Here is a 27,271-nt window from a genome sequence, read left to right as displayed (position 1 = left end):
AATCGTTGCAGATTAGTGACGTAAATTGATATTGGAGAAGATTCTTCCTAGTGTGGGACTGACTTAAGACTAGGCTAGGCTGTGTACAATTCCTGAAAATCTTGTTCCTTATTTTACGAATCATTTGATGTTTCAGTGTTGACAAGTTTTTCGTATTACATTACTAAAAAAATTGACTTACCGCTCCAAGGAGAATCTCTCTCAAACTTTACTTTTTAAGAGATGAAGCTACCGTCTAAAATTCAAACGTTACTGTTAGGTTTATTAGCGGATTGAAAACCTTGTAAATTAGCTCAAACACACTGAAAACATTTGTATTAGTTTTTGTATATCTTTATACTTTGTTCAGTGCGATCTTACACATTTCGGGTTTGAACTTTTCGTTGGGAATAAGTGGTACAGCTTACATGACCTCTTTTATATTTAACCGCTGTACTATAAATTTGTGTGTTCGACCCTCGACGAGCGCCTTCGATATAGCATCACCGTTCAGCATCAAAGGAAGTATCAAGGTGTTGTGTCTACGACCGTGGTGCGCTGTTGTGTAGGAAGTACCCGCCCTTGTTTTTAAGACGTTGTTCATCTCTCTATATTTCACTCTTGACGAATCATCCCTAAAAATACGGAAAATGCAAGTAGAAACGTTCTTACTTTCGTTGATGTTACTTTTAAGTTCACCTGGTGCTTCTTTTGCCGATTGTCCGCAGTCTGAATACCGTGGTTCGACTGGAAGCGTGTACTCTCATGTTCATGGCGAACTTTATGAAAACAACCTTACTTGTTCGTACAATATCCGAGTTCCCGTTGGCCGAAGAGCTATTCTTGAATTTAAGAAGCTGAACATAGAAGGAATGATGCCAGAGTGCGAACAAGATTCTTTGGAAATAATAGTGGGGTAGGTGCTATAGATGTTTTCTTCTCGAAAGGAGGAGTCGTTAAAATACGTGATCGAACAAGTCTTGTGTGCTAACTGAAAGTTTACGAAATTGGTAAAATATTTGAGGCTTAAATTTTGTAAAACCTAACTTACAAGCACGCAAGCGCCTCACAAGTCTTATTCTCTTTTAATGTAAATTAACTTAAACTTTTCCTTGATCCAGAAATTAAACTTTGGCCAGTAATGATTACACTCGCGATTTTCGCCGTTGAATGTAGCTATGTGTAAGTAATAAGAGCTTGCCTTCGTTAATGGAATATTTTACATCGTATTTTATTTATATGGACAATATAAGATCAGATTCAAGTCACGTATTTCTCTATAACATCACTTTTTGTTCCTTTTGTGGAGAAAGCTTTGGACACCTAGTTTAAGGAGTGATTATAAAAAGCATTAGTGACTTCAGATGCACATGTGCTTGTACAGATTCTCCTATAAAATGTGTTATATTTTTCTGGAAAACTGCTGAGGAATTTTATGTTGTATCAAACCTTCTAGGTGGTTTGCATGTTAGGTCATCACCGACAATAAACAATACATATCTCATTAGCTTCTTTTGTTCGTCCACCAGCATTTGTTCCTTTCACCATTGTTACCTGTTTCTCTAGAGATTGGTTGCAAACCACCCAATTAATTCTTCATCTTGCACACTCCTTGAATTAATTTTATTCCTTACATGGCACAGACAGGAGGTTGATACCTGAAAAGTAGTTGCACATGTTGTGTTAATAATTAACGCAAATTTGAAGAAATATTCTTATAACTCTGGTTTGCGTAAAAGGGAATTATACTTGTAACATATTTAACCTTGTCTTTTAGATGTAATGACAGTTCCGTACGTTTGGGAAATTTTTGCTCGTGCTCAGAGTTGGTAATGCCAGAGAAAATTTATTCTTTGGACCATTGTATCACCCTTATTTTTAAAACTGATGGGTCAGGCCAGAATACAGGGTTTGAAGCAAATTATACTTCAATGGATAATAACACAAAACTGGATCCCACCTCAAACTGCAGGTCTGTAAGTCTTTCGTATTTAAATTTATTTCTTGTGATCTATGTGCGATTATCATTTTCTGTCAATCTAACTGCTTGTTTTCAACTGGATCATTTACTTCATCAAGTTAAATTTCTTTTCCCATTCTCAAGATTTATTATTGAAATGGTAATGATGATACAGATAATGGTAATAATTATCATCCAAGATAATTGTTATCAGTCTTGTCATGGAGAAATTAATGCATGGGTGTTCATAAAATGGAGTATTCAACATGATATCTCATTAGTGAGCTTGGCAAATGAGTGAGAAATCATGTTTAACACAGGAAGAGAAATTCCATATTTACAAGCAACCACACATTATTTTCTTACTGGACCCGGGAGATGCATCTCAGACAATTTAAATCCAACCCTTGAAAGAAAAACGATTACATGGATGAATATATGAATATGAATATAGTTTATATCTGACTACTTGCAGCCCAGAGGCTGAATTACAGGTGCAGTGTAAGGTTGAGAACAGACGTCAGCATATCAGGCGCCTCTGGCAGCCGCTTCAGTCTATCGATTTCACCTTTCCACCCATCCCACCCCAGGGGAGGACATCCATCACACAGTAATCTCGTGTGTGGGAAATTAACGTCTCCTACCCCAACCCTGCAGGAGCCAGGACCTCCACTTATTTGTCCCTATCTGAGAAGACTAGAATATCTAACCATTTCTTGATGTTATAGAAAGGTAGCGAATTCTTCTCAATTATTTTAAGACCTTGAGTGTTGGTCCGGCCGGGGCTCGGACCCTCAACCTCCTGCACAACAGTCCAGCGCTCTATCCATTGAGCTAACTGGGAGGCGGATAAACTGGGGGTTCCACTTATTTTATGTCACTTGTTGACTGATTTTTCACTGAAACAATCAAAGTAGGTCCTGGTACAAGGTGTGGCTTAGATAAACACAACAGGCCTTTACTGATAAGAAAAGTTGACCTCATTACTGAATGAACACTTTTTCATTCATTCATTAACTTGACAGAGTGGCCTGTAAGGCAGATGACATGTCAGCGACTAATTGACAGTACCAAACACACTCAAAACTTTTTTGTAATTGTACACATGTGTGGTTATGGCTTTTTTAGGGCTGGAAATCCTTGTTAAACACTGCCATTTATATAGAGCTCCTTTTACGTAATTTAAAATGGTTTTTTTACCTATTTTGATATGTAGCCAAAAGTTTTTTAAACAAGCAAGTGGAACATTCTTTACTCCCAACTGGCCTTTGACTTACCATCAAAACGCTGGGTGTACATGGAATTTTTCCATTCCATCAGGAAGGGAAGTTCGCTTGTTTTATACAAGCTTTAAATTGGGAGGAAGTCCTTTTTGCAATAAAAACAGGGAAAACGAGGAGGATGAGTTACGTATCACTGGTAGGTGTGCTATAATAATGGTCTGTTTAGTGGAACATGTTTTACTGCATTGCCAGTTTAATTCAAAAGTTTGTTTCAACTGAAATCTTCGTCATCTATTTGAACCTAGAGATATGATTAATTTATTACCAACCTTGTAATTTTGGTCTGAACAGATTGGTTCATGACCAAACATGAGGTCAAGATGACTGGATATTGGCTGAGTCCTCTTTTTATGTTTTTATGGATGGAGGTGAAGTCAAGGTTCAAAAAATGTACCAGATTTTGTCAAGCCTTGCTAATCTTTCAAGGTGCCGTCATCTTGCTTTGGTGCAAGACAAATTTCTGTGAGGCATTCAATCTAACAGATTCTCAATTTATATGTCATGATTGGAAGGAAAATACCAGTCAAGAAAATTTAGTCATGGTTTTTTAAATGCAAGTTTCTCTGGTATTAATTTGGCCATAGTTGTGTTCCATTGGCAACTTACTTTTTGTCTCCTGATGACTTTTAAACCTTTGTGCTTATAAAAGCTTTCAAGAGCTGGGCACCCTATTACATGAGGAGGAACATTTTGACATCCTGCAACCAGGTTCCTCTAGCTACAGTGTGTAGCCTCAACAATAAACTTAAAGTAAGGCCAAGACCTCTCGCTCTTTGTCAACATTTTCTTACTTCAAAATGCAAAGAAAACCAAGAAAGGGTATGGTACTCTTTCATTAATTGTGTCCTATGTTCCATCTTGTAGGTACAAACACAACAGGCCAAGAGATATACATTGAGAAAAGGATTTGTTCTCAGTCATCTCCGTCTTTTAAGTCCTATTTCACATTAAAACAAATGAAGAATGTGCAAGTAAAATTTGCATCAGAGGGTACCACACAAACCAAATCCGATGAGAGTGGAGTTGTTGTCAATTACGCAAGTTACAGAACAGGTTTGTATAAACCTTTGCGCCACACCACCAGTGTGGATATTTTCCACACTGTTCTCCGTATCTTTCCTATAATACAGACAGGGAGAATATGTTTTAACAATCAAGAATTTTTTCAACCGGTGATCATTTTGTTTCTTTATGAAAAACTAAATGATAGTTACTCATAGGAATTAAAGAGTTGAACTCCTAATAAAGATAGTCCCTAAACTGAGCATGAGCAGTGTTGACTCTTGAGTCTGTCAGTAGCTCTGTTTACTGTGGTATGAATGTGGTAATGTTTGCTTTGGTAATTAGAGTAGAGTGTGTAGTACCAAGTAGAAATAATTGTTTCAGTTATTGTTGCAGGATTAAGATGTTTTTTTTTTTTTGTAATCTAATTTTTCCATTTTTTTATTATTTTTAAATACAAAGAGTTTTATACAGTACAATCTGTCAGTTAGTCTGGTGTCTGTTTTTTTTAATTTTTGCATGTTTTAGAGTGGGTGAAATATTGAATTAGATCATTGTAAGAGGTTTGTTAGGATTAACCTGTTCTTTGTTTTCCTTGCTCTTTTAGCCTCAACATTATTGGGGTAAGAAATTTCCCTTTATTAATTAAAAGTTAAATAACCAAAAAATTTGTTAAGGAAGATTTTGCAATTTTATTTTTGAGGTTTGATTGTTTGAGGAATTTAGAGTGTTTGATTTCTTGAATTCTTTCATTTGTCATTGAACAACTGGAAAAAAAGTTAGTACCTATCAGTTAGGCACCAACTACTTGTAGTTGAGTGGTTTGTGATTAAGGGTAGCTAGCTCTCATGTATACCTACTAGAAAAATCTTCATATTTTTGTCTTTTAGTAACTTTTTGATAAGTTATTTTTATATTCTTTGGTAGATGCCGAAGCAATGCAACAGTTGAACCTTCAACAGGTAAACCATCAACAGTTAAACCCTCAACAAGTAAACCTTCAACAGTTAAACCTTCAACAGTTAAACCTTCAACTGTTAAACCTTCAACAGTTAATGAGTCAACAGTGGGTGTAAATAATTCAAAAGGTTAGTCATCTCAAACAAATAAAACACTGACTTGTAGCTGCTACAGTTTCCCCCAAATTTTATTATAAAATAATACATCAATCAATTTAAAGCTTGAATGAAACCCATCTTCAGAAGTTCAAATGCCCGGGGGTGGGGGGGGGGGGTCATTGGGGAGTGGGGAAGGGATGTTGAAGCTTCACATAGATCTTTGCATCATCTCTTGTAGGGGCAAACTGAAAAAGCCCTCCATCTTACATTATGGATATTTTTTGGCAGAATGTAATCAGCAGTAAAAAGACTGTTTTATAAATTTGAAATTAATGATTAAGACGGTGTTGTTGTCTTTTTCAAAATCTAACAGTTCTTTTGTTGAATGTCAACTACCAGTTTGTCAACTCTCCATTTGAAACCACGCTTCCCATATAGAAATAAAACCAATTACCTTAAAGGTCCATGTATAAGCCACATCCGTAGATAAGTCGCACCCCCAATTTGGAAGTGCAGAATTTGGGAAAAAATAAAAACAGTACAGTTTGAAGTTTCAGTAAAGTTGTATTGCTACAAACAATCAAGGTTTCAAAACACCAACATAGAAGTTGTGGCTATCTTTTGCATTTATCAAGTCTGAAGAAAGTGAAATTTCATTTGTTGTACCTTCTTTTTCATTGGAATTTACACCATCTTTAACTTAAAATGCTCTTTAGATCCAATTTTTCGAGATTATCACTTCGAAACACGCCATAAACTAAGTTGAAATTCCATCAGCATTGAAAAAAAAAACAAACAAACAAGGGCTTAGTAGCCAAGCTTTAAATGTTGGGAGGAGTCTGGGCCAGGGCCTGGCCATCGTCTGGGCATAAACTTTGCTGCAATCATTTCAGTTTCTATTTCATTAATGCATATTACAATACTTCAGGTAATTTATAAAAGATGCTACTGTTGTTCACGTGAACATCTGATAAAGTCTGTGTTTATTGTTAAAAGCCATAAAAGTCCTCGCTATTGCTATCTCCAAAGAGATTCTCATAGCTTTCTGGGTCAATTTCTGCTTGATGCTGTTCAAAACTATCGGCATAAAGCAAGTCCACACCCTCATCCTCATCTATGCCAGCAAATGGATCAGAATTGGAGTCATTTTCCCACATTTGGTCGTCCTCTGTACCATCCATGGCATTCATAATGCAGCACTTTCAAAAGTCAATGAACTATAGCAACACGCTCTCAGTTTCTTTTATGTTTATTTCTTGGCATCTTAAGAAGTTTTATGAATATTAATTAGTTTTTTAGAACTCCAAACACAGATGTATCTGTGGATAAACCTCACCCTTGATTTTTTGCTTCAATTTTGTGAAAAAGAGTGCGGCTTATACATAGATGTTTACGTTTAATTGGAAATTAATGATGAAGACATAGTGTTATTTTTTTTTCTAAAATCTAGCAGTTCTTTTGTTGAATGTCAACTACCAGTATGTAAACTCTCCATTTGACACCACGCCCCCTATAAAGAAATAAAACCAATTATTTTTAAGAATCACTTTGGTCAGCATACCAGGCTTCATCTGTTTTGCTCACCATTGCTAAAAGGAAACATTCTAGTGACTAAGTTGCCAATTTTGTGACCTAAGTTTGGCAATTGTGTACATGTAATAAGTTGTAATGGTTTTATTCCTTCATTGTGTACCTGGGTGGGGTGACACAAAGCAGAAAGACTTGTGCTAAAGGAGTATTTCTGCAGGGAGAAGGGAAGGATGGGTGCAAGATTGGTGTAACTTCAAGTAAGTTTTGTGTCTTCTTGATTTTAGGAAGCAAGATGTTGGCAACTTTCTCCTTTGTGGTAACTGGGACTTTGATCACCCAGGTAGTGCGATAGAAAAAAAGTCTGTACCTGAAACAGTTTTGTTGAAACCCTTGAGGGAGAGTTCATTGACTTAATTGTTTTGCTGTTAGATATAGTTGTTGTAGATACAGTCGATTTGCCCTAAAGGTGTAGGTGATTTGTTAATTTCATAATTGAGTACGTGTAGTTTGACCAAAGAAGGGTCAATTAGAGTTGAATTAAATGACTTTTTATATTATTTATTCAAGTTGCATTCTTAGAATAACATTACTTGAGAGACATTTGTTATTTAGCTTTAATTTAGGATAATTCTTTTTTCAAAAAAAAAACGTGGAAAAAAAAGCATCAACAAAAAAGATAGAAATGCCTCGATTAACTATGATTAATTAACTCCCAAGATCTGATTGTTAATTCTCCCCTATGGCTGCAACACATTTTCTTGTAAATTATTCATGAGGATTTGGTGTTAGATCAAGATGACAAGTTCCACCTGATAAGTTTGAGTATTCTTATTGCCCATTTGCTGGATGTGGTAAGGATATAACAGGGAGAAGTTACATGTTGATCACTTCTGGGAGTTAAAATGGCTGATAGTAAATATGTTACAGAAGGTTATTTAGATGATCATTAAAATTTAATTATCCACTTTGTCCCCTACTTTTTTACTTTTTTTCTTTCACATGTTTACTCTAAAAAGAAAGCCAATGATTAGAATGTTTTACTTTATGCTGCTGGAGAATTAATTTAAATCAACATCTAAAGCAGAAACAATCAAAATGGGTGGCATAAAATTACAGGAATGCAATATTTTTTGTGTATGTTCAAGTAAGTAATTGAGTTTGTGGACAATTCTTTGATATCAGTGCCAGTAGCATAACATACATCATTAGTAACCTATATCATTATTATTATATCAATGTTTGTGATCTCTTTGCTGCCTGGTTAGCTCATGTTGTAGAGTGTGGGGCTGCTGTGTTGAATATCGAGGGTTCAAGCCCCAGACCAGACCAACACTCAGGGTCTTAAAATAACTGAGGAGAATGTGCTGCCTTTGTTATGATATCTGCAAATGGTTAGACATTCTAGTCTTCTTGGATAAGGACAAAAAACTGTAGGCCCTGTCGCCTGCATCTTCTCTGTACTGGTTAGCAGGGGATGCTAAAGAACCCACACACTTATCTCAAAGAGTAGGGAACATAGCTCCTGGTGTTGTGGTTTGGCCTTGATTCTGAAATTGGGGGTGTCTGCAAAAATTCCCTTCAAAAAAATTTTAAACTGCTTAATGCAGTCTGGCCAAAGTTGCCCACAAAGTAACATAAACTAACTCTAATACCCTCCAAAAGAGGATAGTTAATAAAACTACTACTATTCAACTACTGGAATCATATGATACTAAAACATAATAATTTATTAGGTAATCCTGTAAATGAGTTTTGTATTTAAGGTGAAAGTTGTCAATTTTACTTTCCATCACTTTTAAAAAAAATTATTGCTCAATGTGCTTTATAGGCTTGTAGTCTACAGGCACCTTGTATTCTTATAGGTACTGGGTTCATTCAAAAAGGTTTTAAGAGTGCTACACTACTTTATAGCGAATTGTGTTTAAATTTCAGGGCCCCACTTTACTAGTATAATTTGATAAGAAAGTATGTGATTTAATCAAAATTTAGTTGTCATTTGTATGTGTGCAGTTGTACATTTATGATTAAATAGCCGCGTAATAAGAGGGGGCTCATTAAAAATAGGGTAAGGAAGCATTATTGACCAAGCATGAGGTCTAGGTGGCTGGATATTGGTTATGTTCCCTTTTTGAATTTTTATGGACCAAGATGAGTTTGAAGTCCATAAAAATGGATTAAAAGATCGAGGCTGATATCCAACCATGTTGACTGATTATGCTTGTTCAGTAAAGCTTGTTCAGCAAAGGATGTATAATATAGCTTTATTATATACCTTTATTAAGAGTCAAGAATGACTTGTTTGTGGCGGGTATGTGACAGAATTACTAAGGTAGAGTGACCTATTGTAGCGTGACCTATTGTAGCGTGATGTAGCTCTGAGGGGTTGCATGACGAGACTAACCGAGTAGTTTTGGTACTTGGTAACTTTAAAAAAACACCCTATTAAATAAAATGAGTACTCATACATACTCGTCCATTTTATTGTGTTTTGAGATAAAAGTGCAGTAACATGCCCGTGGGTAGCTAAGCTAATCTAGGCGGGTGATGTTTACAGGAAATAGATACAACTAAATACAGCTAAAAGTAACAAGAGAACTAAGAAAAAGCTAGAATTGGCAGCAATGACTAGAGACTACAGATAAACTAAATTATTAAATGACAACAGTCTTGACGGGAAATTACTGATACATTAAACGATATAATTGAATACATATTAACTGATCAATCAAGAGGAAGATAAATTAAACTTAACTTTTTGAACGATTTCTGGAAGATCAATCTAACAATCTTCTAAAGTTAGGATCTCAAAAAGTGTTTGTTTTATTTTTCTCTTGAAGGCATTTTTTGAAAGTTTTCTAAAAGATACAGGCATTTCATTCCATATTTTTGTTCCGATTCTAGAAAATGAATTCACTTGAATTGAGAGTCTGGAACTTTGTGTGTAAAAGTTATTAGAGGCAGAGGATCGAGTATTATAAGAATGAATATCAGAGACATCTTGAAAAAGATTTTGAATGTTTCTAGGAGCATTACTGTATCTTATTTCAAACATAAGGTTAGCTAAATACCCATAATACAAAAATCTCAACGGTAAGACACCGGCGTCGATAAATAAAGGTCTTGCATGCAGATTTCGCTCAGGGAAGTAGATAAAGCGAAGAGCTCGCTTTTGAAGCTTGAGAAGCTTTTCAAGGTACGATTTATATGCTTGACTCCGGGCCGTCAAAGCATAGGTTAAATAAGGAGCAACACGGGATCGATAAATGGAAGAGTGTGTCTTGGCAGAAAATGCCGTAGTTTACAGATCAATCCTACAGTTCGACTCATTTTCATAGCCACGTGGTCAATACGATGTTTCCAGGAAAGGTTATTGACAATTATTGTACCTAGATATCTCACGAATTCTTTACATTCTAGAGCTACATTCTTATTTTGATCGTTGTCGAATACCATTATTTTGGGGTGATAGGTAAGTCCTCTCTGAGTCGGTCTAAAAATTACGAAATTTGTTTTTTAATATTCAAGGTTAGTTTATCGGCCGTTAACCAATCGAATAACTTACAGAGTTCCTGATTTACAGTTGACTCCACGAACTTGAGATTTTTGTCAGCAGTATACAACATTCGTGTCATCAGCGAATAAAAAGAATTTAAGTTTTTCAGAAGATTCTTGGGTATCGTTGATATAGATTAAAAAGAGTAATGGGCCTAGGACAGAACCTTGCGGCACACCGCAAGCGGTATTTTCTCGTTTAGATATAGAGTTTTGGGTGAAACCTACTTCTGTTATGAATTATAACACGATTAAGCGTGTAAACGCCAATGTCATCTTTATTGTGGCCTTACTTGATTCGTTCGAGGCATTACTTGTCTTAGAAAATAGTCGTAAATAAATGTTTACTGAACCCGACGTATCTTTGTTCTCGAGTTACTTCTGATATAAGCCGTCGTCTGAAGTGGCTATCAAGCTCTTATCGCCTCGTTAACAATATTTGACCCCCTTTAAACAACGTTTAGTCTATTGTTGATTATGTCAATTCTCAATCGATGTATATGCTATATGTTGAGAGACTCAATTTATTTTATGATTCTGTCCTGAATATCTTTACCAAACCTTCAAATACTTTGCAATAATTTCCAAAACGTTCCGGAATTTCCGCGGACGTGGGTTAAAGATGTTTACCCTGAAGGAAAGGGGCAAACATTGTCCTTTGATGTCATTTTTCATCTCTTAACGATATTTTTAAAGCCAGTCAGACAAAGCCTTTTCTATTAATGCGTCACTCCAGAGAAGTGTCGTGAAGTGTGCAGTCAAAACACCCCAAACTCACGAAATTTGTTTGATCCCTTGCAATAAACTGTGTGAAAAGAGTGCTGAGAAACATAACCGTTTCATCCCGCACCAGTTGAAAACATTGTGGGAGAAAAACCGTTATGTTTATAACGAGTAGTTACTAAGAATTGCAGATATCAAATTGTACACCCATTCATGTTAGTCTCTACAGTGGTTTATTTGTGCGGCATTGGTCTTTACCCACAGTGCTGCGATCATGCGCAGACAATCAATCCTCATCTCCTGTGAGACATTAGACAACAACAACTATGAATCTGACTCCATTAAACCCTGTTTTGTGGAGCATGTTATGCCTAACCCCAAGTGGAATTTACCTGGCCGAAATCAACCCTAACGGTTCGGCGCTAGTTGGCTTTTTTCCGTCGATGAAAAACTGCATGCTATTTACAAACTTCTGCCTCTTAGTAGCAGTTATAATGGACATACAAAAAAATTACAACTATCCGGTCCACGTCCACATTCTGGGCGTATTTAAGCACATTTTAAGTATATGAGGACGTGTTATGCAAGTCTGGATACAGCTATATCACTCGTGAGTGTGTGACAAATATGAAATAAACCGTAAACATGTTCTTATTGCTTCTTCTCCGGGTGTTGTTCCAACTGACGCATGCTGCGGGAGAGGTTGAGGACGATCAACCTCCGCTAATAATAGTATCACTGGATGGATTGGATTGGCGAGTTTTGAAAGGTCAACTTTCCAAAACTACCAATTTGAACTTCATTGCTCTAACTGGAGTCAGAGCCGACTACATAAGGAATGTTATGCCTTCCTCTACATGGCCCAATCACCAAAGTATCCTCACTGGTCTGTACCCGGAAAGTCACGGTATTGTGGATAATGTATTCTGGGATCCGGTTTACGGAGAACAGTTTATTTTCGGCTATGACTGCTCAAACTTTGATCCTAAGTTTTACAATGCATCAGAGCCAATATGGCTGAGTCTGCAAAAGGAAGGAGGACGTAGTGCATCGTACTTTTGGCCTGCAACAACAAGTTATCAAGTCAAACCCACGTACTACCAAAGAGAAACTTGTTTGATTAACTGTAGTGCAGTCGATCCTGAGGACCTTCCAAAGTTTAGGAATAGAACTTTGCCAGGCTTTCCGCCTTATGTCCACTGTGCGTTTAACTTGAAAGATCCGTGGTCTGCACGTGTTGATAAGGTAGTGGAATGGCTGCGACTAGGCGATCCACCCCATTTCATCGCTCTATATTTCGAACAGCCCGATAAAGCAGGTCACGCGTACGGACCTTTCTCAAACGAGTACAAGCAAATGATAAAACATGTTGATGAAAATGTTGTTGGATACTTACTCAAGCGTTTAAATGAAAGCGGTTTTCTGCAAAAAGTGAACTTAATAGTGGTTAGCGATCATGGAATGGATAACTCATCGTCTAGTCGTCGAGTGTGCTTGGATGATTACATCGATCCCTCAAGCTACACTTTGTTGGGTTTAGGCTCTGTACCGGTACACATCTGGCCCAAACCAGGAATGATAGACATCATATATCAAAACCTCACAAGAAATCCAATACCTCATGTCCGGAAAGTGTACAGAAAAGAGAACATACCAGATGAGTATCATTGGAAGAATAATCGCCGAATTCCACCGATCTACGTCGAGACTGAAGTTGGTTGGGTGGTTGCTCGCTCCCGAAATGATCCTCCGATAGTTTTAGGATCACATGGCTGGTCACCAGAGCAGTCAAAAAGCTATTCAATATTCTACGCCCGCGGTCCCGCTTTCAGGGAAGGTGTGGTAGTGAACCCTTTCAATACCGTAGATCTGTACCCCCTGATGAGCAAACTTCTTAGAATAAACCCGCGTCCAAATAATGGCTCCATGGAAAACATCACAGCTCTCCTAAGGCACCCACCCTTCAGGTCAGTCAGGAGTTCGTCTCTATTCGAGGCTTGAATCGGTTAGCATTTCTTTTGAACTAAGTAATTATCATTTAATTTTTTTCTTATTTGTGGGAGGGACTAAATGGCCTATTTTAAATTACGGGAAAAAATATAGGAAGTTTATTGCATTTTTCAATATTTGGCTCAGAATATGTCGGACAGTTTTAAAAGTTATGAATAAGGCCTGGTTTATACGTCGCATTAGAGACGAATTTAATTCACACGAATTTAATTCCAGCAATGTTCTTCGACAGTAAAGCGACGTCTAAAACGAATTAAATTCGTCTGGCAAATTAAATTCGTCCTAGACGTATTATCCGTGTGCCCCAGACGGATAAAACGTCTGAAATGCGTGTCAGTTTTATACGTCGCTTTTCAGTCGCATCGAAGTAAATGCATACATTATTTTTCGACGACATAAATTATTCCACCTGTTAATTTTGAGCCCACGCTCACAGTTTCCACCTGCATGGCATGGGTAAGGGGAGAAGAGTTCCCGCGAAAATAGAAAACATGGCGACTGCTGGAGCCCTTTTCCGAAAAACGTTGAGTCAGACTTGTTGGTCATGCGAGGCTAAAACGAAATACAGTTGTATTTCATGTGACAGACCTGTATGTGTTCGTTTGGAATGTTCTGTGGCTGAACTGGATGAAGACGCGAAGGGATGGGAGCCGGGGAAGCGAGTTGGGTACTGTCTTCCTTGTGCAAGAATTTATACACGAACATCCACTCCTCGGAGCCCAGAAGCATCTATCTTGGTAAATTTGGTAGATGAAACGTCTTCGCTATCAAAACGTCCCTCTTCTTCTCCCACTTGCTGTAGTAATAAACATAATAAAGCCAGCAGTCGAAGCCTGAATTTTCGTCTTACTGCTACAAGCGTTGACATCTGAAAAGACAAATTCCTACGCCTTCGCCTCGCCAGAGCAATCTCTAGCATTAATGCCTCTCTGAACGCTGCCATGTTATTTTTGGAAGTTGTCCGCCGATCAAAGTCAATGCAGGCACAAAACGACATCGAAATTATATTCGACGTCTAAAATGAACTGACATTTAATTTCGTCTCCCAGACGAAAAAAATTCATCAATTAAATTCGTGTCATTAAATGCGACGTATAGACAGGGCCTAAGTGAGTTTTTTGAAATAACACGCATAAATTATTCACTGTCAACTGATCACATCATTTTGTGTTTCCACAAGATGATGTAATTTAACTGAAGTAGATTATTGTAAGAAATATACAACTTTTTTCGGAAACATGTCTCGGCATGCTTATGCCATCTTCAATCAATTAGTAACTGAACGTGAGTGATTATATAACAGACAAGTAGATGAATAAATCTTAATAAATCTGAATAAATCGATCTTAACAACAAGTTTCTCATTTCCTTTTATGTTGAAAGTCTTGTTACCAATATTCCGTCAAATGAAACTATCGATATTGCTGTTGATCTTATGGGGTAGCGATGTATGGGTTCTCCGTTAGCACCCATCCTAGCTAATCTTTTTCTTGGTTTCCACGAGGAAACATGGCTAAATAATTTTAACCATTCGACTCGCCTTCTACTTTCTAGGCGTTACGTTGACGACACCTTTTGTGTCTTCCACAATGAACAGGATGCGAGGTCATTTTTTGATTAAACTAATTCACAGCACGTACCCCAACATAAAATTCACTTTCGAAAAAGCGCATGATGGTAAACTCTCCTTTTTTGATATGTTTATCGACAACTCTTCGAATGATTGTGTTTTTTCAGTTTTTCATAAAAAAAAACCTACACTGGTCTCCTAACAAATTTCTTCAGGTTTATTCCATCATGCTACAAAATTGGCCTTATCCAAACTCTTATTGACCGTATCTACAGAATTAACAGCACCTCTTCCGGTCTTCAAAACGATCTTAAGAAACTTTCCAACACTTAAAAACGTAATTCTTTTCCTTCGCATATTATTGAAAGAACTTTCAAGCAGTGTCTTGACGGGTCCTCCTCTTAAAATAGCCGGAACATTGATGACAATAATACACTTTACTTAAACTCCCTTTTGTCGGCTATTATTCTAAAATAGCGAACCTTAAACTCCGACAACTCACTAAGCGCTTTTGTAAATCGGACCTAAATATCAAACTAGTTTTCACTTCTTTCAAAATTAAAAACACGTTCAGTGTTAAAGATCGTACTCCTGTTGCTCTAAAATCCATGGTAGTTTATCACTTTTCTTGTGTGGGATGTAATTCCCGTTATATTGGCGAAACTAGTCGCCACTTCTCTACTAGGATAAAGGAGCACACGGAAAGCGATAAAAACTCGCATATTTTTAAGCATTTTAACACATCCTCCTTCTTGTAAGAACAAATACTCCCTTTCTTGCTTTAGTATTCTGGATTCTGCCAACAACTCAATTGATTTAAAACTCAAAGAAGCTTTTATATAAATAAGATCAAACCTGAACTTAACAAACAATTACAGCATTATCTTTTTTAGCATTTTAGTTCACACCTTTAATTTCATGTTTGTTATCACGCTGTAATTAGTACCCGCTTTTGTATTACATCATACTGTAAATATTTTATTCATCTACTTGTCTGTTATATAATTACTCACGTTCAGTTACTCATTGATTGAAGATGGCATAAGCATGCCGAAACATGTCTTTAAAAAAAGTTGTATATTTCTTACAATATTTATCCTACTTGCTACTACTACGACCTTATGAAGTAGATGTATGAAGAAAGGGAGTAAGTGCTAAAGAAACTGTGGTTCTGCGTCGATGGGAGTGACGAGGTAATTTTGGTTTTATCAATTTAGTTGATAACGGAAATTGGCCACCGTAAAGAGTTTAAAAGCTGACGTTTCGAGCGTTAGACCTTTGTCAGAGCGAAGGGCTAAGGAAGCTCTTACGAAGGGCTAAGGAAGCTCTTACGAAGGGCTAACGAAGCTCTGACGAAGGGCTAACGAAGCTCTGACGAAGGGCTAACGAAGCTTTGACGAAGACCTTGCGCTTGAAACGTCAGCTTTTAAACTCTTTGAAGTAGACATAGCCACCTAATTGTTAGAGTACTGTAAAACAAGCGCGTCCTGGTTGCACACATGACATTATGCATCTAATGTGTACTAAGTCTTAATTAACACTGAGCATAAGACGCTCACTTATAGGCAAATAGGCGTCAAGGATAATCGAAGTGTGAAAAGGGCAGCTAATAAGTCAGCATGCGCATGTTGCAACGATTAGATCACTCCTGATGAAGGCACAAGACAGGAGTGTCGAAACGTTGGGTCTATGAATTGTAACTTCTTGGTTACGTTCATTAACGGTTTAAACCAGCGTAGCATCAAACCATGTCTGATTGTCCACCTGGTTGCGTTGTGGACTTTAATTAATATATCAAAGGATAATAGATTTGCGCCGAGTTCAATCCTCCATGGAGTTGCTTGTTTCAAAAGCGCTGTTACGGTACGAGGTTTTGCTTTCACTCTTAAAGATTGTCATTGGCATTTTTTGATTGTTCTTCTCTGATCCTAATAGAAGTAGTCATAATCTCCACGCTGTTATCTTTACATTTCCAAGAACATAGACAAGGAGAATATATTTGACGATCAAGAGCTGTGGAAATTATTGATAATTTGCTTCATTCTCATGACCTTTACATTTGATTCAAAGGTGATTCTGTAAGGAGAAATTATAAGTCAGTCACTCTGAGAATTTTAAGAGTTAACTGACCATCCTTGTTCCCTTTGGGTCTTTTCGAGTTGCCTTGATATCTTTCTTCTCGGCGGGATAAACCTCCATTTGATTCCAATTTCTGATCCACTCGGCCTGTAATATGTCTTGCACATCGAACGTGACCATCACTAGCGCCTTTTGTAGGAGGTTTTAATCGCCTTTCTCGATCACCAAATTCTTTAGTTCGCACGCTTGAGTATTTGCTCTCGATCTCTTAACCCAGATGTGTGGGGCAAAATCTTCTAGGGCGTACATCGCGGCTGCAATGTGCTTACATCCCCCATCTCGACCACCTTTTCAATTACATCTTGCCTAAAGTACATTGTCTCAGTTTGCACCTTTACCCTCAAGAATAAACCAGAGATCGTTGTTTCCTTACTCCGAACTGGTCAGCTCAGACGACCACCACAAACGTATAATATTATCCAAACTTTAATGATTATTCGATCTAAGAGAAATACATTTGTAATTCGAAATCAGAAAACGCAAATTTAGTCTTAATCTCATGGCAAAATTCAAGAAAACATGACTGGAAACTTACTTCTGTGGCGGGTCGTAAAAACAGGTTTCTCACTTCAGGTTTGCAGATTCGGGTAAGCGAACAGATACAAAAATCGACTTCTCTCTCTTACTGATTCTTCTGAAAAACTGGTTTAAATCACGACAAGCTAACACTTTAAATCATTGTGAGGAATTAATGTCAATCACGAGTTGTGTTAATTAAATTATATCTGTCATCATAGGCAACGCCTAATTACTAAACGAAACAATCGTAGTATTTCTTTCCTTCATCTGTTTTGATTTTCATGAGAGGCCGCACTTTGTCTAGATATACATGAACACCCTCTTCATTCAACTGAGCAGTTAGTAAAGATATTCCACATTCCCATCATCGAATAAGCCATAATCTTCAAATGACTTGTAAGCGTCGAGTCCCTGCTTATCGTAATTAGTGGACTAGTAAATTAAATAGTTAAATATGTCGTACAACCCAAACGGCGGCGACGAGTTGAAGTTGTTCACGGACTTTAGGAAAAATGGATTGGAAATTAGCTTATCATGAATTATTAAATTGTCCGCAGCATTGGTGTGATCTTTTTCTTTCGACGGCAGAGGCGATTTCTACCAGCGAAGTTTTCAAATATCCGCTTACCGAAACTCCACGTTCATGCAAATATATTCTAAGTTCTACCACATTCATGGTGTTAAAGTCGCTTTTATTCTTGCGATTGGACTTTTTGAACTGGAACTTCCGAGTTTTTCCGACTTTTCGACATTTTAAGCAATGGAAAAATTATACAGAATCGGGAACGTGAAGTAAAGACTCATAGTTCGTACACGTGTAGTATACTTTCTTGAGACAGGACGTCCGAACTTGGTTTGATTACGTAAAAAGTAACGTGATACTACACGTGAAATCTAAAACGTGAAAGGTGAAGGGAAACAACTTGTTGCTGTGTCCTACGACCGTGGTGCGTTTACTGTTGGTGAATCATCCCTTAAAATACGGAAAATGGACGTACAAACGCTCCTACTTTCGTTCATGTTACTTTTCAGTTCACCTGGTGCTTCTTTTGCCGTTTGTCCGCAGTCTGAATATCGTGGTTCGACTGGAAGCGTGTACTCTCATGTTCATGGCGAACTTTATGAAAACAACCTTAGTTGTTCGTACAATATCCGAGTTCCCGTTGGCCGAAGAGCTATTCTTGAATTTAAAAAGCTGAACATAACAGGAATGATGCCAGAGTGTGAACAAGATTCTTTGGAAATAATAGTGGGGTAGGTGCTATATATGATTTCTTCTCGAAAGAAGGAGTCGTTAAAATGCGTGATCGAACAAGTCTTTTGTGCTAACCGAAAGTTCACTTAAGGCTTACATTTTGTAAATCCTAACTTACAAGCGCGCAAGTACCTCACAAGTCTTATTCTCTTTTAATGCAAACTAACTTAAACTTTTCCTTGATCCAGAAATTAAACTTGGGCCAGTAATCGATTACACTCGCGGGAAAAATTTCCGTATAATCCCATCCGTTAATTATGCATTCCATTTCATTAATTATTAAATATTTCATCAGTATCTATATAATAAATATACATTACTAATAGATACTTACTGCTTCAACAAAATGGAAATCAATTGAGAGTGGGTTTTTCTTCTCTGTTTCTGTCCCACATTCTACTCCCATCCCACTCATTTTTTCTTACTATTGTCAACACTAGTGCCTTTTTTTTTTTTTTCTCTTTTTACCTTCTTAGTTGCCCTGCTAAGGTTTGAACCATCACTCTTTACTCAATGCTTTTATACCAGTCCATTGCTTTAACTACTGCGCTACACAAACCAGTTGGACTTTACCCTCCAAAAATTACTTTTTGTTTTACCTTTCACTGAAAAAAATTTTCATAATAATATATGTATATTGATATAATGCACAGGAAGTCCCCTTTGTACTAAAGAATGTGTTTATTCTTCAATACGATTGGCCAAGTACCACACACAAAGCAAATTTTATTCATCTATCTTTCTATTCACATTTACCAGAGCCCAATTTGTACAACAAAATGGAAAGCTTAAACTTATTTAAACTATATCATATCCTTTCGGATCACGACCGGTGCATGGAGTGATGTATGGAACACAACCTGCTTGCAACATCAGTAAAATGTCCTCGGGCTGGGTGCAGCAATGCACCTAGCTGGACGTAATGAACTTCATTGCAAGACAGGTTTGAGTAGGGATGTTCAAGAAAAGGTTGCGATGGACTGGCTTCAATGCACCAGAATTCATGGTTTTCCGGTAGCAGACTCTCCATCGAAAAAGTATTAGCCCTAACTTATGCCTGAGTGCACAAATTTGCAAATACTCAAGCAGTGCATGAGTCCTCACTTTATGAAGAAACTACGTCAACAGAAATGGTGATACGAACAGGAACATCCAAAGAACTTTGGGAGGGCTACCTACAAGAATATATGTGGCATCAGCACTACGGAAAGGACCCCTTTGGAAACATTATCGAACATATCACCCACCTTTATGAAGTCCATAAAGACTAAATATAAAGGTTTCTTTGCAACACTCTATGCACCTTTCGTGATCCGCCTTCGTCACTCGGACACGAAACAAATAAAATACTTATTCACCAATCAAACTAATGTAATGAGCTCCAGCATCATTTCTACAAGGATAATGAAAGAATCAATCAAAACCACAAGAACAGGTAAGATACAGCATAACTTTGCATTGACAAACTTTACAACCTGACAATAGCCTTGATATTATTTTCTAGCCAACCATAGTCTTTCAATGCGAAGCTCAACATTCCGTTATGTTACAAAATTGAAAACCTCTCTAAAATTACTCGAAATTTTTGTTTTCAAAAGCCAAAATGCACCAAATTTACCCTATTTCAAAAAAGACTTAGAAAAAAAATCAGAACTTTGAAAATAGACTACTAGTCTCTGAGGAATTCTATTGTTATTGCTATTGTTTTAATTGAACAAAGATCGAATGCATAATCAATGTATGGGGTTATATGGAATTCTTGCCCACTCGTGATTTTTGCCCTTTAATGTTGTTCTGTGTGTAAGTAATTAGTGCTTGCCTTGGTATATTTCACATCTTGTTTTATTTACAAGGACAATTTTAGATCAGATTCGTCACATATTTCTTTGTAATATCACTTTTTGTTCCTTTTGTGGAGAGAGCTTTGGACACTTAGTTTAAGGAGTGATTATAGAAAGCTTCAGTGACTTCAGATGCACATGCAGTTATGTACTCCTAGATTCTCCCATAAAAATGTGTTATATTTTTCTGAAAAGCTGGTGAGGAATTATATGTTGAATCAAATCTTATATGATTCCTCATCTCACACACCCCTTGGATTAAATTTATTCCTTACACGGCACAGACAGGAGGTTGATATCTGAAAAGTAGTTGCACATGTTGGGTTAATTTAATTTAATTTATTAGATTCGCCGACAGGCAGGGACACTGCAACAGCTTGTGCCAGTTACTGCGGGCCTAGTAAACCCACCCATCCCACCCCAGGGGAGGACATCCACCACACAGTAATCTCGTGCGGGGGAAATTAACGTCTCCTACCCCTAACCTTGCAGGAGGCGGGGCCAGCTACGGTTTATTCGTCCTTATCCAAGAAGACTAGAATATCCATCCATTTCTTGATATCATAGAAAGGTAGCAAATTCTCCTCAGTTATTTTAAGACCTTGAGTGTTGTTCCGGCTGGGGCTTGAACCCTCCCTCACCCTCCCACTCAACAGTCCGACACCCTACCAATTGAGCTAACCAGGAGGCCATTAATAATTAACACAAATTTGAAGGAATATCCCTAGTAAAACTGTTTATATAACTCTGGATTTGCATGACAGGGAAATATACTTGTAACATTTTTAATCTGTTGTCTTTTAGATGTAATGACAATTCCATACGTTTTGGAAAATTTTGCTCCTGCTCAGAGTTGGTAATGCCAGAGAAAATTTATTCTTTGGACCATTGCATCACTCTTATTTTTAAAACTGATGGGTCAGGCCGGAATACAGGGTTTGAAGCAAATTATACTTCAATGGATAATAACACAAAACTGGATCCCACCTCAAACTGCAGGTCTGTACGTCTTTTACATTTAAATTTATTTCTTTTAATCTATGGGTGATTGTCATTTTCTGTCAATTTAACAGCTTGTTTTCAACTGGGTCATTTACTTCATCAAGTTAGATTTCTTTTCCCATTCTCAAGATTTGATATTAAAATGGTAATGATGATATGGATAATGGTAATGATTCTCATCTGAGATTATAATTATTGTTATCAGTCTTGTCATGGAGAATAGTGCATGCCTTGGGTGTTCATAAAATGGAGTATTCGACATGATAACTCATAAGTGAACATGGCAAATGAGTGAGAAATCATGTTTAACATAGCAAGAGAAACTCCTTATTTGTAAGCAGCCACACATTACTTTCTTACTGAACCCGGGGGATGCGTCACAGACATTCAAATCCAACCCTTGAAAGAAAAAGGATTACTTGGATGAAGAAAATCTTGCTGTAGCGTGCCAAACTAGACTAACAGTCTTTATAAGTATTTTTTCCTACTGAATCATTCAAACATGTCTTGTACAGCATGATCGATGGCTGATTGTTTGTTTAGCCAAAATTTTGAGGCCTCCAAGGAAGGACATTGGGTCCTTTGAAAATTTGCAAAAAATTTAGCAAGTTTTCAAACTGGAGGTTCTGCTTATTTTATGTCACTTGTTGATAGATTTTTCACTCAGTGAAACAATCAAAGTAGGTCCTGGTACATTAGGTGGGGCTTATATAAACACAACAGGCCTTAACTGATAAGAAAAGTTGACCTTATTAATGATTGAATGCTTTTTCATTCATTCATCAATCTGACAGAGTGGCCTGAAAGTGAGATGACATGTCAGCAGCTGATTGACAGTATCAAACACACTCAAATTTTTTTGTAACTATACACGTGTGGTGGCTTTGTTAGGGCTGGAAATCCTTGTTAAACACTGCCATTTATATAGAGCTCCTTTTACTTAATTAAAAATGGTTTTTTTTACCTGTTTTGATTTGTAGCAAAAAGTTTTTGAAACAAGCAAGTGGAACATTATTTACTCCCAACTGGCCTTTGACTTACCAACAAAACGCTGAGTGTACATGGAATTTTTCAATTCCATCAGGGAAGGAAATTCTCTTGTTTTATACAAGCTTTAAATTGGGAGGAAATCCTTCTTGCAATAAAAACAGGGAAAACGACGAGGATGAGTTACGCATCACTGGTAGGTGTGCTATAATAATGGTTTGTTTAGTGTAACATGTTTCACTGCACTGCCAGTTTAATTCAAAAGTTTGCTTGAATTGAAATCTTGAAAGTCTATTTGAAGCTAGAGATATGATCAATTTATTACAAACCTTGTATTTTTGGTCTGAACAGATGGGTTCATGACCAAGCGTGAGGTCAAGATGACTGGATATTGGCTGAGTTCTTTTTTTTATGTTTTTATGGACGGAGATAAAGTCAAGGACTATAAAAGTGTACCAGATTTTGTCAATGCAAGTTACCCTGGCATTAATTGTGCCATAGTTGTGTTCCATTGGCAACTTACTTTTTGTCTCCTGATGACTTTTAAACCTTTAATTCTGCTTATGAAAGCTTTGAAGAGCTGGGCACCCTTAATTTCGTGAGGAGGAGCATTTGGACATCCTGCAACAAGGTTCCTCTAGCTACAGTGTACAGCCTTACAAAAGTGAAGCCAAGACCTCTCACTCTTCGTCAACATTTTCTAACTTAATGCGAAGAAAACCAAGAAAGGGTATGGTACTCTTTCATTAATTGTGTCCTATGTTCCATCTTGTAGGTACAAACACGACAGGCCAAGAGATATACATTGAGAAAAGGATTTGTTCTCATTTATCTCTTTCTTTTACGTCCTATTTCACATTAAAACAAATGAAGAATGTGCAAGTCAAATTTGCATCAGAGGGTACCACACAAACCAAATCCGATGAGAGTGGAGTTGTTGTTAATTATGCAAGTTACAGAACAGGTACATTGTATAAACCTTTGCACCACACCACCAGTGTGTATATTTTCCACACTTCTCCGTATCTTTCCTATAATACAGACAGGAAGATTATGTTTTAACAATCAATAATTTTTTGGACCAGTGATCATTTTGTTTCTTTATGAAAAACTAAATGATAGTTACCCATAGGAATTGAAGAGCCGAACCCCAAATAAAGATAGTCCTTAAACTGAGCATGAGCAGTGTTGACCCTTAAGTCTGTCAGTAGCTCTGTTTACTCTGGGATGAATGTGGTAATGTTTGCTTTGGTAATTAGAGTAGATTGTTCAGTACCAAGTAGAAATAATTGTTTATCTTATTGTTGCAGGATTAAGAGGTCTGTTTTGTTATCCAAAGTTTTCACATTTTTTGTATATTTTTAAATACAAAGAGTTTTCTGTAGTACAATATGTCAGTTAGATCTGCTTTTGGAATGTCTGATTTTAATTTATATGTTTTGGTCATAAATCGATGACGGAATTAACCTGAGTCACAGTTGCCTCTTTTATTTTGGGTATCTACATGTCTTCTTGTGTCCTAATGGAATTTTTAATGCAGTTTTTTTGTTTACAGAGTCACATGTATTTCTTCAGAAAGTGTTTGTTTAATTAATGAAGGTTCACTTTGTTTCTGTCAATTGCAGGAAAAAGGTCTTTCATCTGAATACAATCTTTTTAATTTTTGCATGTTTTAGAGTGGATGAAATGTTGAATTATGTCATTTGAAGAGGTTTGTTAGAATTAACCTGTTCTTTTTTTTTCCTTGCTCTTTCAGCATCGTCATTATTGGGGTAAGAAATTTCCTTTTATCAAAGTTAAATAAGCAAAAAAATCGTAAAGGAAGATTTTGCAATTTTATTTTTGAGATTTGATTGTTTGAGGGATTTAGAGTATTTGGTTTCTTGAATTCTTTCATTTGTCTTCAAACGACTGGAAAAAAAGTTAGTACCTATCAGTTTGGCACCAACTAATTGTAGTTTAGGAGTTTGTGATTAAGGGGAGCTAGCTCACATGTACACCTACAGGAAAAATCTTCATATTTTTGTCCTGTAGTAACTTTTTAAAAATTATTTTTATATTTTTTGGTAGATGCCAAAGCCATCCAACAGTTAAACCTTCAACAGTTCATGAGTTAACAGCAGGTGAAAATAATTTAAAAGGTTAGTCATCTCAGAAAAATAAAACACTCTGACTTGTAGCTGCCACAGTTTCCCCCCAAATTTTATTGTATAATAATACATTAATCAATTTGAAGCTTGAATGAAACTCATCTTCTGAAGTTCAAATGCCGGGGGGTGGGTGTTGGGAAGGGGGGAGGGATGTTGAAGCTTCATATTGATATTTGCATTATCTCTTTTTTAGGGCTGAACTGAAAAAGCCCTCCATTTTACAGTGTGGATATTTTTTGGAAGAATGTAATCAGCAATAAAAATACTGTTTTATAAATTGGAAATTAATGATTAAGACATAATGTTGGTTTTTTTTTACAAAATCTAACAGTTCTTTCGTTGAATGTCAACTACCAGTATGTCAACTCTTCATTTGACACCTCACCTCCCATGTAGAAATGAATATATCTTATTAACCAAGCGCGAGGGCCGTACTGGGAGAATATCGGCCCAAGGTCTTGACAGTACGGACTGAGCGTAGCGAGGTCCTTACAAAAAAGACCGAGGGCCGATATTCTTCCAGTACGGGCCCAAGCAAGCTTGGTTAATAAGAGATTTATTATACAACTGAAGTTCAAAGGGACACAATTGTGGTATCATTCGGGACCATTCGGGACGGTGCCCGGTCCAATACTGAGAGAATATTGACTGGCAATAGAGCATTTTGATTGGTTGATTTTAGTTATTGGCCCTCTGACTGCCTGAGTCGTGTAATAAAACCAATTATTTCTAAGAATCTCTGGGTTAGGAAACATTCTAGTGAATTGTGTGACCTAAGTTTGGCAATCATATACATATAGCAATTAAGTTGTAATGCTTTTATTCCTTCATTGTGCACCTTAGGGTGGTACAAAGCAGGAAGACTTGTGCTAAGGAGTATTTCTGCAGGGAGAAGGGAAGGATGGGTGCAAGATTGGTGTAACTTCAACTAGGTTTTGTGTCTTCTTCATTTTAGGATGCAAGATGTTGGCAACTTTCTCCTTTGTGGTAATTGGGACTTTAACCACCCAGGTATTGCGATAGAAAAAAAGTCTGCGCATGAAACAATTTTGTTCAAACCCTTGAGGGAGGGTTCATATTCATAAATGTTATGCTGTTAGATATAGTTGTTGTAGATATAGTGGATTTGCCCTAAAGGTGTAGGTGACTTGTTAATTTCATAATTGAGTAGAGTTGGATGAAATGACTTTTTATTTTATTTATTCAAGTTGCATTCTCAGAATAACATTACTTGAGAGACAATTGTTATTTAGCTTTAAGGTTAGTTCTTTATTTAAAAAAAAAAATAGAAAAAAGAAACATTAACAAGAAAGATAGAAATACTTGATTGATCAACTTCCAAGATCTGATTGTTAATTCTCCCCTATGGCTGCAACACATTTTCTTGTAAATTATTCATGAGGATTTGGTGTTAGATCAAGATGACAAGTTCTACCTGATAAGTTTGAGTATTCTTATTGCCCATTTGCTGGATATGGTAAGGATATAACAGGGAGAAGTTACATGTTGATCACTTCTGGGAGTTAAAAGGGCTGATAGTAAAGAAATAATTATGTCACAGAAGGCTATTATTAGATGATCATCAAAATTTGATTACCTACTTTGTCCCCTAATCTTTTACTTTTTTTTCTTTCACATGTTAACTCTAAAAGGAAAGCCAATGATTAGATGTTTTACTTTATGCTGCTGGGGAATTAATTTAAATCAATATCTAAAGCTGAAACAATCAAAATGGGTGGCATAAAATTACAGGGATGCAATATTTCTTGTGTATGTTCGAAGTAATTGAGTTTCTGAACAATTCTTTGATATCAGTGCTAGTAGCATAACATACATCGTTATTAACCTATATCATTATTATTATTATATCACAATGTTTGTGATCTCTTTGCTGCCTGGTTAGCTTATGTTTAAGAGCACAAGACTGCTGTGCAGAATATTGAGGGTTGAAGCCCCAGACCAGACCAACACTCAGGGTCTTAAAATAACTGAGGAGAATATGCTGCCTTTGTTATGATATCTTCAAATGGTTAGACATTCTAGTCTTCTTGGATAAGGACAAAAAACTGTAGGCCCTGTCACCTGCATCTTCTCTGTACTGGTTAGCAGGGGATGCTAAAGAACCCACACACTTATCTCAAAGAGTAGGGAACATAGCTCCTGGTGTTATGGTTTGGCTTTGATTCTGAAATTGGGCGCATCTGCAAAAATCCCCTTCAAAAAAAATTTTAAACAGCTCAATACAGTCTGGCCAAAGTCGCCCACAAAGTAATATAAACTAACTCAAATACCCTCCAAAGGAAGATAGTTAATAAAACTACTACTCTTACAATTGCTACTACTTAACTACTAGAATCATATGATACTAAAACATATATATTTATATTATATATATATATAATCGTTAATGAAACTCTCTGGCCAACAAAGGATCAATAAAAAAACGCCACTCATATTAACATATTTAGTATTCTTATCTCTTAGTTTTTAGGGTTTGTTCCTTGTATTTTGTCCATTGCTTTCTTTGTAATTAGGTTTTTTGTTTATTAGCACCAGTTCATTAGTCGTTATCTGCAATTACGTAATCATTAGCACTTCGATCCTATTTAATGCTCCATTTTTATTTCAAAAGTTGTAAATAACTGAAGGTCTCTGACCGAAACGTTTTTTATTAAAATTTTTTATATTTTTTACGTCAGAAGTTGTCCATC

The 27,271-nt window shown here is 36.7% G+C and overlaps 3 protein-coding genes and 1 long non-coding RNA gene across 8 annotated transcripts; 3 read left to right on the top strand and 1 right to left on the bottom strand.

Moving 5' to 3' along the window:
- Positions 1-472: 472 nt before the first annotated feature.
- Positions 473-9,276, top strand: LOC148719704 (procollagen C-endopeptidase enhancer 1-like). 2 transcript variants are annotated; one of them, XM_088737317.1, is made up of 7 exons: positions 473-895; positions 1,757-1,951; positions 3,156-3,358; positions 4,087-4,275; positions 4,832-4,847; positions 5,152-5,312; positions 7,097-9,276. In XM_088737317.1, the coding sequence occupies exons 1-7, from the start codon at positions 630-632 to the stop codon at positions 7,162-7,164; spliced, it is 1,098 nt and encodes a 365-aa protein (XP_088593443.1). In that variant the 5' UTR covers positions 473-629; the 3' UTR covers positions 7,165-9,276. The 2 variants fall into 2 exon arrangements, with proteins under 2 accessions (XP_088593443.1, XP_088593444.1); XM_088737318.1 differs by having other exon boundaries at positions 474-895; positions 5,152-5,186.
- Positions 9,277-11,218: 1,942 nt separating this feature from the next.
- LOC148719703 (ectonucleotide pyrophosphatase/phosphodiesterase family member 5-like) lies at positions 11,219-14,453 on the top strand. Its single transcript, XM_088737315.1, has one exon. The coding sequence runs from the start codon at positions 11,733-11,735 to the stop codon at positions 13,086-13,088; it is 1,356 nt and encodes a 451-aa protein (XP_088593441.1). The 5' UTR covers positions 11,219-11,732; the 3' UTR covers positions 13,089-14,453.
- A 667-nt stretch (positions 14,454-15,120) lies between these two features.
- On the top strand, positions 15,121-27,261 carry LOC111323118 (procollagen C-endopeptidase enhancer 1-like). Of its 4 annotated transcripts, none has more exons than XM_088737322.1 (8): positions 15,121-15,860; positions 18,358-18,579; positions 21,226-21,420; positions 22,404-22,606; positions 23,186-23,374; positions 24,167-24,182; positions 24,481-24,551; positions 25,516-27,261. In XM_088737322.1, the coding sequence occupies exons 1-8, from the start codon at positions 15,847-15,849 to the stop codon at positions 25,581-25,583; spliced, it is 978 nt and encodes a 325-aa protein (XP_088593448.1). In that variant the 5' UTR covers positions 15,121-15,846; the 3' UTR covers positions 25,584-27,261. The 4 variants fall into 4 exon arrangements, with proteins under 4 accessions (XP_088593448.1, XP_088593449.1, XP_088593447.1 ...); XM_088737323.1 differs by lacking the exon at positions 15,121-15,860 and adding an exon at positions 18,201-18,272; XM_088737321.1 differs by lacking the exon at positions 15,121-15,860 and having other exon boundaries at positions 18,202-18,579; positions 25,516-25,571; positions 26,213-27,261.
- Positions 17,217-18,142, bottom strand: LOC148719702 (uncharacterized). Its single transcript, XR_015992877.1, has 2 exons — positions 17,342-18,142; positions 17,217-17,248 (listed from the first exon to the last, which is right to left on the bottom strand). It is a non-coding gene; the product is annotated as an uncharacterized LOC148719702 (long non-coding RNA).
- Positions 27,262-27,271: the final 10 nt, after the last annotated feature.

The sequence above is a fragment of the Stylophora pistillata genome, chromosome 11 (assembly GCF_964205215.1).
Source record: "Stylophora pistillata chromosome 11, jaStyPist1.2, whole genome shotgun sequence".
In the NCBI taxonomy this organism is placed as follows: Eukaryota; Metazoa; Cnidaria; class Anthozoa; order Scleractinia; family Pocilloporidae; genus Stylophora; species Stylophora pistillata.
Note: the sequence above shows the minus strand (reverse complement) of the source record. Positions and strands in the feature narration are given on the sequence as shown.